Source organism: Macaca fascicularis, chromosome 16 (assembly GCF_037993035.2).
Source record: "Macaca fascicularis isolate 582-1 chromosome 16, T2T-MFA8v1.1".
In the NCBI taxonomy this organism is placed as follows: Eukaryota; Metazoa; Chordata; class Mammalia; order Primates; family Cercopithecidae; genus Macaca; species Macaca fascicularis.
In genome coordinates, this window is record NC_088390.1 from 64,986,260 (window position 1) to 64,998,754 (window position 12,495).

Here is a 12,495-nt window from a genome sequence, read left to right on the forward strand (position 1 = left end):
GATGATCCCCTTTTCCACTGCCCTGCCCTCCTCTTTCTCTCCCATGCATTTGGCGCTTCCTGCTGCCCCCACCAGGGGTCCACAGAGACACAGGACAGGCTGTGGCTTTGACTTGCTTTATTGAGCCTGTGCGGGAGCAGGGAGCAAGCTTTGGCCAGAGCCAAGGGTGCAGAAGGGAGAGCTGGGCTGGCACTGCTCATGGAGTCGTAGGAGACAGAAGGTAGCATTACAAGTCCAGCGGGCTGAGCTCCCTGTGAGGACAGGGCAGAACATGGCAGTGTAGGCGGCAGGCCTCGTGTCCTCAGGAGGCCTCAGGCTGGCTCTGGGCTCCTGTTCTCCCTCTTCCACCCCCCACTACACCTTTCCAAACTCTGATTCGGTCCCACCACCCCTATTTCAGCCCCAGGGAGTTGGACAGACAGGGCAGGGAGTCAAACTCACCTGGGGGCAGCAGCATGCGGGGACCCCCACTCCGAGAAGGCCAGCGTGTCCTCTTTGTGTCTTTTCCCATACCTGGGAGGGAAGAGGCAGCAGGGGCAAGCACTGTGCCCAGGTGCCAGCCCACCCGTTTCATATCTGCCTGTAGGCACCATGTCTCCCAGGGCACATTGGCCTAGGCCTGTTCAGCACAGATGCCCTGTTTTCCCAAGAGCAGGCCTGGAAGGGGCTGGGGCTGGGGATAGGGTGTGGCCAGGAATGTAGAGTGGGCTCAGGGTCCCAGGGGCTGGATCTCTCTCCCCGACTGTGGCACACACCTAGGTCTGGTCAGCATGTTGATGTATCTACGGAGATCAGCCGCATACTGGGCCATCTGCTCTGGCGTGGCATTGTCCCCTGGGTACACTGGCTCCAGCGGGGCTCCCTGGGCACCCAGCAGTGGCTGTAGTAACAGAGCCACACAGGTGGACAGGAGCAGCAGGGAAAGGCAGAGGCGTGTGGCAGCCATCTGAGGAGCAAGCAGAGGGGAGGTGGAGAGCCCGGGCTGCAGATTTCCCATGCCCAGGAAGCAGGGTCCATCTACCCAGCCTCTTAGCCCATCATCCATTTCTCCAAGCCTGGGGACAAGGGGGCAGAGCAAAGGGCCACTCCAAGCTGACCACTCCACCTCCTAGACACTGCTCTGAAGGTGCGGACAGCCTGTCCTGTGAGCAGCCCAGCAAGCCAGCGCCTTGCAAGTTAGAAAAGCATAGCAGAGAAAATGGGGACATGAGTCCTGGACACATGGGACTCATGACATCCAGGGCCTCATGGCTCCAAGGAGGCAGCAGCTAGTGGGAATAAGGCCATGCCAGGTCACCCACAGGGTGGGGGACACAGAATGAACTCGGGAAGCCAAGGACAGAAATCCATGACCTTGTGGGTCTGGCCCTCCAACCTGCAATAGAGACACAGATATGGGTCCTGGAGAAGATGCTATTGCCCATGTCGTCCTGCACAGACCGGCAAAGGCACTCACACAGGGACCCCTGTCACTCACAAGGTCACAGTCACACATTCCGGTTCATGGCCATGCACACGAGTGTGCACATATACGTGCTGTCTTCTAGCGTGACAGGTCTGTCCAGATGCAGAAAGCAAGACCCAAGCAGGACCTTAGGCCTCCCAAGGCCCCTGGCCCTGCGAAGCACCAACTCCTCTCCATCCGAGGCCCCAGCCTGGGGGAGGCCCCCAGAGCCCCAGGCAGGCTGAGCCCGCTTACCTGGAGTCCAGAGTAAATGGGTACTAGACCAAACAAGCACCTGCCTCAGGCCGGATGGGCCCCTGCCCTCAGCTGGGCCGCTTTATAGCCCTCAGCCCCCCAGAGTCCCCGCCTCCTGTCAGCTTCTCTCGCTCCACAGCCCTCGCCCCTCCTCCAACTGTCTCCCGATATTGTCAGTATCTGAGGCCAGAGACAGGAGGAGGACAGGGCAGTGCTGTGGGTGCCAGACCAGCAGCATAACAGACAAAACTGGACCACAGGAAAAGTCTCCTGTGGGCCCCCATCCCTGACACTCCTTCCCTTTGGGCACCAGAGCAGGCTTGGTTCCAGAAAGATGGGGTTCCGGAACTTCAGAGTGACTGAAAGGTTTTGGTCACAGGCCTTGGAACTAGCTCTCCTGCCTCCCAAGGATCAACCCAAATCATCCAACATATTCCCTCTGGGCAGAAGATTGAAGCTGCAGCTGGAAGATTGAGGCTGCAGCTAGAGCCTCCAGGATGAAGAATGGAAACTCAGGCCATCCTCTGAAGCTTGCAACTAGAACAAGGTGGGAAGAGGGAAGGCGCCTCAGGTCCTCAGGCAAGGTGGAAAGGAGTGGGGTACCAAGCTTGGAGAAACCCATTTGGTGGGTGCATAGGATGCAGAATGAGAACTCATGTGCTTGGGTTCAGGGGAAAGGTTGAGGGGGTGCCAGTTTCCCGTAGCCATTTCCCTCCCCATCTCAGAGCCCCCATTCCAGGAAAGTGCTAAAAACCAGCATCATTTGTAAAGCCTCACATTTTCCAAAGTGCTTCCAGTTCAGTCACCTCACTAAATCCCCACAACAACCTATTTTACAGATTCAGGATCTGAAATCTGCTCAGAGATGTCAAATCGCTGGCACCAAACCACACAGCCAGTCAGACAAAGTATTGGTAGAATTTCCCACTTTTTGGCTGAGAAACCTGAGGCTCACAGAGGTAGAGATGCTTGCTCAAGATCTCATAGCTACCGAGGTCCCAAATTCTGGCTTAGATTCTCAACCCCACTAATCCATCCCCACCAGAAGCCCCTGAATCTCCCCTGCCCAGCACCTCCCAACCCCCAGTCTCCTTCCCCAGCTTAGGCCAAGGAGTGGTAACTGGCTGTGTCTGAATGACACGGTGACACGGAGTACGGAGCTAAGGACTTATGACTGCTGATGTTCTGCTGTCCCAGATTAGTACACCAAGAAGTTGGGGGGTGGGGGGACTGTTGGGGAACAGGGAACTGGAGGTGAAACTCCAGGGATCTGGCAGGGTGGGGTTAGAGTCAGACAGAACTGGGACCAAATCCTGGCTCTGCCATTGGCTGGCTGTGTGAGCCTGGGAAAGTAATTGATTTAACCTCTCTACAGTAATTGATTTAATCTCTCTACAGAAGGAAAAGCTTCACTTTTCCTCTCTGTAAAATGAGCTCATCACACCCATCTCAAGATAGGGAGAATAAAGGAAGGCCCAGCAAACATCAGTGTTCTGCCTTAACCCTCCCAATTTTGATTTTTGTTAACAAGAAGAGCAATATTGCTTCACCAGACAACTTACATTCCGCAAGGCAAATATGAAAGTCGCTCTGTCTCAGCAAGCCCGGGCCTTTCTCTGGACGGAGGTTTTCTGCTTGCAAAACAAGGGTGTGAACTGGTGACTGGTCTCAGGCTGGCCTTGGGTTTGGCAGGGAGAGGTTGCAGCTATTGCCGCCAGAGGGCGCCAGGCTCCAACCCTAGTTAAAAGGGTCTGAGCTCCCACAGGACCGTGGCCTTGGAGGGACCTGTTCTGGCTGCTACTCATGTGGGAACCCAGCCCCACTCGACAGACAGTGGATCTAGGGATTGACTCAGATGCCAGGGCCACTTGTAGTTCTGTCCTGTCGCAGAGGTAAACCTAAGTGCCTAACAAATAACAGGTACTCCACAAATGTCAACCAAACTGTAGCTTTCCTTTTTCTCCTGTGCAAACAACAGATTCCTCTTCTGGGTCCTCTCAGGGATGTGGTGACAATCCAGGAGGAAGTGGTAGTAGATGTGCTTTCTACACTGCACGGCCATGTGTGTTCATTTTCATACCGCTTTGAAAAGAACTGTCTGAGGTCAGGCGCAGTGGCCCACACCTGTAATCCCAGCACTTTGGGAGGCTGAGGTGGGCGGATCACCTGAGGTCAGGAGTTCAAGACCAGCCTGGCCAACATGCTGAAATCCCATCACTACTAAAAACACAAAAATTAGCCAGGCGTGGTGGCGCATACCTGTAATTCCAGCTACTTGGGAGGCTGAGGCAGGAGAATCACTTGAACCGGGGAGGCGGAAGTTGCAGTGAACCGAGATGATGCCACTACACTCCAGCCTGGGCAACAGAGTGAGGCTCCATCTCAAAAAACACACAAAAAACAAAAAGAACTACCCGAGATTGGGTAATTTATAAAAAAAAGAGGTTTAATTGACTCACAGTTCAGCATGGCGGGGGAGGCCTCAGGAAACTTACAATCATGGCAGAAGGCGCAGGGGAAGCAAGGCATCTTTCTCACAAGGCAGCAGGAAGGAGAAGTGCTGATCAAAGGGGAGAAGAGCAACTTATAAAATCATCAGCTCTCGTGACGACTCACTCACTATCACGAGAACAGCATGGGGAAAACTGCCCGCGTGATTCAATGACCTCCACCTGGTCTCTCCCTTGACACATGAGGACTATGGGGATTACAATTTAAGATGAGATTTGGTGGGGACGCAAAGTCTAACTACATCACTATGTCTAGAACACAGCAATGGTTCTCACTCATCTTCATGTGTTCCTGTCAGAGGCGTTTGAACCAGAGCGACTCCATCTTGAACAGGGCTGGGTAAAATGAGGCTGCGACCTGCTGGGCTGCATTCCCAGGAGGTTAGGCATTTTTAGTCACAGGACAAGATAGGAGGCCGGCACAACATACAGGTCACAAGACCCTGCTGATAGAATGAGGTAAAGAAGTTGGTAAGAACACGCAAAAACCAAGAGAGTGATCAAAGTGACCGCTGATTGCCCTCACTGATTTTTCTTTTTTTCTTTTTCAGCAGAGATGGGCTTTCACCATGTTGGTGAGGCTGGTCTCGAACTCCTGACCTCAAATGATCTGCCCCCATCAGCCTCCCGAAGTGCTGGGATTACAGGTGTGAGCCACTGCACCTGGCCTCACTGATCGTTATACACTAATTATAATACATTAGCATGCTAAGAGATGCTCCCACCAGCGCCAGACAGTTTAGAAATGCCATGGCAACATCTGAAAGTTACCCTCCATGGTCTAAAAGGAGGTGGAACCCTCAGTTCTGGGAAATCCCCACTTCTCTGGAAAACTCATGAATAATCCACCCCTTGTTTATTAGTATGTGATCAAGACATAACCATAAAAATAGCCAGACAGCAGCCGTGGGGGTGCTCTGCCTGTGGAGTAGCCATTCTTTGTTTCTTTACTTTCCTTTTATTTATTGATTGATTTTGTAGAGATGGGGGCTCACTTTTTTGACCAAGCTCAAACGATCCTCCTGCCTCGACCTCCCAAAGTGCTGGGATTACAGGCATGAGCCACTGCACCTGGCCCTTGTTTCCTTATCTAATAAACTTACTTTCATTCTACTCTGCGGAATCACCCTGAATTCTTTCTTGCGTGAGCCCCAAGAACCCTCTTTTGGGGTCTGGGTCAGGACCTCTTTTTGGTAACGTTCCCATAGTGCTTGCCACAGAGCCCTGCTTAAAGAAAGCACCAATTCACCGGGCACGGTGGCTCACGCCTGTAATCCCAGCACTTTGGGAGGCCGAGGTGGGCGGATCACAAGGTCAGTAGATCAAGACCATCCTGGCTAACATGGTGAAACCCCGTCTCTACTAAAAATTTAAAAAATCAGCCGGGTGTGGTGGCACACGCCTGTAGTCCCAGCTACCCGGGAGGGCGAGACAGGAGAATCGCTTGAATCTGGGAGTCGAAGGTTGCAGTGAGCCAAGATCGCGCCACTGCACTCCAGCCTGGGCGACAGAGTGAGGCTAGGTCTCAAAAAAAAAAAAAAAAGAAAAGAAAAGAAATAAAGAAAGCACCAATTCCTGGTTTGCAGACCCACCAAATGAAGATGATAGTGGTACCTCTTCCTCTGCCCAACACCACGCCCTCTGGCACAAGGCAGATGGCCACTGGCGGTGACGGGGATGGAGTAAGTGCTATGAGACTAGGAGGGGAACACCCCAGAAACACCTGAGGTCACAGAGTGAATGAAGGCAGGTAAAGGAGCAAAGGGAATGGGGGCCCCTACATACTCGACCCCAGGGCAGCAGCTTGGCCCTCACCGAGTCCTCTATCACACACATTCCCCTGCCCCGCCCCCATCTTGGCTGTCTAACCTCAATCCCTGCTGCTTTCAGTTAATCAACCAATGAGTGGTCATTTATCGCACATCTGTTCTGGGCCTCATGGGGGCAGCAGGAGGTGATGAAGAAGCAAGGGTTCTACAAAGAGGTCAAAGCTGCGTGAGAAGCTGGGGGAAGGCTTGCTTTTTTTTTGTTTGTTTGTTTTCAGATGGGCTCTCACTCTGTCACTAGGGCTGGGGTGCAGTGGCAGGATCATCGCTCACTACAGCGATGTCTCCTGGGCTCTGTCTCCTGGACTCAAGGGATCCTCCCATCTCAGCTTCCCAAGTAGCTGGGACCACAAGTGCTTGCCACCATGGCCTGCTATTTTTTTTTATTTTTTTATTTTTTTGAGAGATGGGCTCAAGTATCTACCCAGCTCAGCCTCCCAAAGTGCTGGGATTATAGCCGTGAGCCATTGCATCTGGCCAGGATGGCTTTTTTTGAAAGTGAGGACGTGAAAGTTCAGAAAGGGGAAGAAACTGGCTGTGGCCCTCCAGCAAGCTGGCAGCCATCCCTCAGCTAGCCCTGTGCTTCAGAACCTTACTCACAGGTCATCTTACAAATGCCTCTTTGCTACCTTGTGAGAGAGGCAGGAATTACTCTTCACCCTTATCGGATAAGAAAACCGAGGTCCAGTGAGGTAGCTGAGGCTGTCTAAGGTCACATGGGAGTCAGGAAGGGTCAAAACTAAACCCAGGTCCACATGGTTCCAGCCTGGCTTTATCCCTGTTTGCAGACCCCCCCAATCCCAACCCGCCACTGGCTAGAGCCTGGCCCGGCTCTTAAGCCAATGTCTTATTCCAAAATTAAATGGCAACAGCAGAGGAAGAGATAGAGTGGGGGGTAGCTGCCCCCAGATGCCAGGACCTATGCCCTGGAGAAGCCTCTGGGCTCGGGATAGCTGTGACATGCACACACGTACCTTACGCCCCTTCTCTCACCCACTCTGAGCCAACTCAGGACCCAGTGGGGGCTCACTCCACTAATTTGGAGTCTGGGCTCTGCCTCCACTTCTCTCTGCCCTAGGAACTCCATCTGCCTCCAGGGCCTCCTGAAGACACACAGGGAGAGTTCAATATTTCTCCCTTCCTGTCTCCAGTGTCTGCAATAGCAAATCCTGTCATTACTGCTCCAAATTTTTCTCAAAGAGGAAGGCTTCTTTCTTGCTAAAATAGAAACTAAACTAAGCTACATAATACAGTTTGAGAACAGCCTGGCCAACATGATGAAACCCCATCTCTACAAAAAATACAAAAAAGTAGCCAGGCATGGTGGTGGGTGCCTGTAATCCCAGCTACTCGGGAGGCTGAGGCAGGAGAATTGCTTGAACCTGGGAGGCAGATGTTGCAGTGAGCTGAGATAGCACCACTGCACTCCAGCCTGGGCGACAAGAGCAAGACGCCATCTCAAAAAAAACAAGGCGGGCGTGGTGGCTCATGCCTGTATTCCCAGCACTTTGGGAGGCCGAGGCAGGCAGATCACGAGGTCAGGAGATCAAGACCATCCTGGCTAACACGGTGAAACCCCTTCTCTACTAAAAACACAAAAATTAGCTGGGTGTGGTGGCAGGCGCCTGGAGTTCTAGCTACTCAGGAGGCTGAGGCAGGAGAATGGCGTGAACCCGGGAGGTGGAGCTGGCAGTGAGCCGAGATCGCGTCACTGCACTCTAGCCTGGGCAACAGAGCAAGACTCCATCTCATTTAAAAAAAAAAAAAAGACAGTGTTGGGGAGGTAAACAGGGAGGCCAGGGCAGTAAGGTTCCTGGAGGAAATGAGACCTGAAGTGGCCTTGAAGGCTGGAGGCAGGGGGAAATGCTATTTCACAGAAGCAGGGGTCTGTGGCAATGGGGTTGAGCACTTTAGGGGCACACACTGAGAAATTGCAGGAAATGCCACTGAAGGAGGAAAGGGTGTTATGAAAAGCCTGAGTTTCTGGCAGAGAGTTTAGATTTCATGTTTAGTAGAAACAGAACTGCTTCGGGATGAGATCTCTTACCTCTGTCCCTTATTCTACGGCTTCCTGCAAGCCTCTTCCTCTCCGCCTTGGGATTCCCATTGGTTCAATGAAGAGATAGGCCCAAATGATTTCTAGATGACATTCAAAGGACATCATGTTCCTAGTAGATAATGTTAGGTGCCCAAATATCCACATTCTCCTTTCATCATCAAAAACCTCGAGATGGTACATATGTAGGTTTGTTATATAACAAAAAGATAATCCGGCTGGGCACGGTGGCTCACACCTGTAATCCCAGCACTTTGGGAGGACAAAGCGGGTGGATCACCTGAGGTCAGGAGTTCAAGACCAGCCTGTCCAACATGGTGAAACCCTGTCTCTACTAAAAATACAAAATTAGCTGGGCCGTGGTGGTGCATGCCTATGATCCAACCTCCTCAGGAGGCTGAGGCAGGAGAATCGCTTGAACCAGGAAGGGGAGGCTGCAGTGAGCTGAGATTGTGCCATTACACTCCAGCCTGGGCAACAAGAGCAAAACTCAGTCTCAAAAAAAAAAAAAGATAATCCATTTATAAATTTAAAAAATTTGTAAAAACAAAGAGCTTGAGATGGGCACACAGCCACTCAGCAAAGACATAGGTTGCCTTTGCAGCTAAGTGGGGCCATGAGACTAGGCTTTAGCCAATGGGCTGAGAGTTAAAGTGGTTTTTGCCATTCTGTTTTTAGGAATGGATGTGCCTGCCTATGGCAGATTATATTTTTCAAAGATGACACAAAAATACCTCCTATCTCATGTGTGATTCTACAGTGGGTCTGTGTCCCCTCTTCTTGAATGTGAGTGCACTTGTGACTGCTTTGACCAACAGAATATGGGATATGGTGCTATGTGACTTCTGAGGCTGGGTCACAAAAAATGGTTGTCGTGAGTTAAATTGTGTTCCTCCTGAAATTCATATGTTGAAGTCCTAACTCCCAGTACTTCAGAATGTGACCTTATTTAGAAAAGGGGTCATTGCAGATATAATTAGTTAAGATGAGGTTGCCAGGCACGCGGTGGCTCACGCCTGAAATCCCAGCACTTTGGGAGGCCAAGGCGGGTGGATCACAAGGTCAGGAGTTTGAGACCACCCTGGCTGACATAGTGAAAGCCCATCTCTAATAAAAATACAAAAATTAGCTGAGTGTGGTGGCGCATGTCTGTAGTCTCAGCTACTCCGGAGCCTGAGGCAGGAGAATCGCTTGAACCTGCGAGGCGGAGGTTGTGGTGAGCCTAGATCACGCCACTGCACTGGCCTGGGCAACAGAGTGAGACTCCATCTCAAAAAAAAAAAAAAAAAAAAAAGATGAGGTCATACTATAGTGTGTGAGCCCCTAATCCTGTAGGACTGTTCTCCTTTGAAAAGGGGAAATTTGGACACAGAAACAGACATGCAAAGAGGGAAGATGAGGTGAAGAGGCACAGCTCAGACACCCATCTTCAAGACAACGAGAGGGTCCTGGAACAGATCAGAAGGAATTAACCTGCCAACGCCTTCATTTCAGACTGCTAGCCACAAGAACTGTTGCTTAAACCACCCAGTCTGTGATTCTTTGGTATGGCAGCCCTAGCAAACTAAACAGCAATGCCACCTTCATCTGATTCTCTTGAAATACTCTAAGCAGGAGACCAGTTACCATGTAAGTCCAACTACCCCAAGAATATCAGGCTGGAGAGGCCACATGTAGGTACAATGGTCAACATCCCCAGCTGAACTCAACAGCCAACACCAGCATGCGAATGAGCCTTCTCAGGCATCACCCCGGTGGATCCTTAACTGCAACCCTGCCAACCTCTGGTAGTATCCGCATGTGAAACTCAAAGCAAGAACTGCCAGGAGGAGCACTTCCTGACCCTGACCCACAAAATCCTCAGTGATGTACAATGGTTGTTTGAAGCTGCCAAGTTTTAGGGTAACTTATTATACAACGTAGTAACCAGAGTGCCTATCTTGCCCTTCCCTCCCTTGCCACTGGCTAGAACACAGATGAGGCCATGGTGGGCTGTCTGCAGTCCTGTAAATGACATAGATGAGGGCATGGGGAAGCCACAAATGGGGAGCCTGGGCTCTTGGATGCCCTCATGGAGTACAACTGCCAACTCCCCAGATATCACTCACATTTCATGCAAGAGAAATAAATTTCCATCTTGTTTAAGCCACTGTTAATTCCACCTGTTTTTTTTAAGCCAAATCAATATCCTAGTAATATGATATATGTAAAACAAACAGCTCAGTGTCTAGCACATAAATAAGTGTTTTTTTGGGAAAGGTAATAATTGCTATTCTCATTATTATTATACTAATAATTATTATTAATAATATTATTACCCTAAACTGCTCAACACTCCTCAAAATGAACATGAGGTGGACCCATGTGACTGATGGTCAAGCTGGACAGAAATTGTCTGTAGTCATGCCTAATTCATACCAGGTTTCTCTTCCATCCGCCTTAAACTGACTATAGCTCTCCCAGCAGACCAATAGACAGGGGATCAAGGACACCAACACACAGACACATTCTCCCGCTCCCCACCCACACAATGAACCAAAGCTCTGGGCAGCCACTGTGTGCTCCCATCCCACCTGTCCTGTTGCAGGAGAGAAGACAGGAGGCAAAATGGGATGGAAAGTGGGTCCAAGATAATGAGTGGGGAGAGGGAGTCAAAGAAACTAACTTCATCCCCAAGAAATCAGGCAAGGCTTCCGGGAGGAGGTGACTACTATCCTGAGAGTATCTTTCAGGCTGAAGAGAGGGAAAGGGCTCTGCAAGCAGGGAGAGTGGCCTGGGCAAAGGCGCAGAGCATCAGAATCCACATAGCTGGTGACCTCCACCTGCCTCCTCTGCCTCATCCTTTCAGCTCTACCTCCAGGGAGGCTGGAGGACAGCACAGGGGAGGGTGGGTGTCAGAGCCCTCTGGCCCCCAATGGACCTGTGTCCAAGCAGGGACCTTCTCTGCAGCTATGGCACAGTCAGCTTTAGAGTCTTCTCTCCTTCCAGAACCATTGAACTGCAAATAGTCCTTAAAAACCCTGATCCGTTGGCCGGGCGCGGTGGCTCAAGCCTGTAATCCCAGCACTTTGGGAGGCCGAGGCGGGCGGATCACGAGGTCAGGAGATCGAGACCATCCTGGCTAACACGGTGAAACCCCGTCTCTACTAAAAATACAAAAAGAAATTAGCCGGGCGTGGTGGCGGGCGCCTGTAGTCCCAGCTACTCCGGAGGCTGAGGCAGGAGAATGGCGTGAACCCGGGAGGCGGAGCTTGCAGTGAGCCGAGATCGCGCCACTGCACTCCAGTCTGGGCGACAGAGCGAGACTCCGTCTCAAAAAAAAAAAAAAAAAAAAAAAAAAACCCTGATCCGGGCCAGGCGCAGTGTCTTACGCCTGTAATCCCAGCACTTTGGGAAGCCAAGACAGGCAGATCACGAGGTCAGGAGATCAAGACCATCCTGGCCAACATGGTGAAACCCTGTCTCTACTAAAAATACAAAAATTAGCCGGGTATGGTGGCAGGCACCTGTAGTCCCAGCTACTCAGGAGGCTGAGGCAGGAGAATCACTTGGACCCAGGAGGTGGAGTTTGCAGTGAGCCGAGATGGCACCACTGCACTCCAGCCTGGGCAACAAAAGCAAAAACTCTGTCTCAAAACAAAAAGCAAAAACAAAACAAAACCAAAAAACCCTGATCTGCTGCAAGGATGCCCCAGCCTTCCTGTTGTTTTTTCACTCTCTGGGTAACAGGCTTTGATTTCCTCCCTCATCTCCTAGCGCCTTGCTTCAGATTTGGGCAGGTCTTGCTGACCTAGAGTCCCAGGACAGAGCCCACAGCTACAGGAGGCTGTGTCCCAGGAAGGAGACATAGGCCCTTCCTTCCTGAGGCCCCAGGAGGGACACAGGATACAGAGACATAGACAGAACTCTTAGTGAACAGAGCGGAGGCCTTGAGAGCCGGGCAGCCAGAGAAGGCAGGAAGAGTGCAATTGGGCAATCAAGGCAAGCTTCTTGGAGGAAAGGGGCAGGGAAGGATGGATGTCAGGGGAGATCGGTCTGCAGGCAGAGGCTCTGGAATAGGTGCAGAGTGGTGAGGGGTTCGAGTTGGATTCCAGTTTAAACATCTACAGAGCCTTTAGGCTTCAGTAGCTAGTCCAGGGGAGGGGGGGTACATGGAGGGTGTCCCTATGGCCTTGTCACTGGGAAAGAACGGTTCATGACATCCACTGAGTGTGAATTCAGCGATATGGGGGAGGGCAGTTTCTTAGGGATAGGGCAGCCTCCACACTCCCATTGCTCATCTACTCAGTGAAAGGGGGACGGTAGAAATGGCCTGCCTCTTCGGCCAGCACACATACAGCCATCTCACCCCCACACAGCTCGTCCTCCACAGCCCCATTTTGGATCACACTTCACCTCCAGCCA

At 51.4% G+C, this 12,495-nt stretch overlaps 1 protein-coding gene across 2 annotated transcripts; it reads right to left on the reverse strand.

The window, feature by feature from the left end:
• Positions 1-102: 102 nt before the first annotated feature.
• Positions 103-3,363, reverse strand: PPY (pancreatic polypeptide). Of its 2 annotated transcripts, none has more exons than XM_005584387.4 (4): positions 3,262-3,363; positions 756-946; positions 442-513; positions 103-251 (listed from the first exon to the last, which is right to left on the reverse strand). In XM_005584387.4, exons 2-4 carry the CDS (start codon positions 944-946, stop codon positions 227-229), a joined length of 288 nt encoding a protein of 95 aa, XP_005584444.1. In that variant the 5' UTR covers positions 3,262-3,363; the 3' UTR covers positions 103-226. The 2 variants fall into 2 exon arrangements, with proteins under 2 accessions (XP_005584444.1, XP_065388604.1); XM_065532532.1 differs by lacking the exon at positions 3,262-3,363 and adding an exon at positions 1,700-1,755.
• Positions 3,364-12,495: the final 9,132 nt, after the last annotated feature.

Coding starts and splice junctions, on each gene's coding strand:
- PPY (XM_005584387.4), bottom strand. CDS start 946: ATGGCTGCCACACGCCTCTGCCTTTCCCTGCTGCTCCTGTCCACCTGT. Junction 514..755: donor AACATGCTGACCAGACCTAG/GTGTGTGCCACA, acceptor CTTCCCTCCCAG/GTATGGGAAAAGACACAAAG. Junction 252..441: donor CCGCATGCTGCTGCCCCCAG/GTGAGTTTGACT, acceptor CTGTCCTCACAG/GGAGCTCAGCCCGCTGGACT.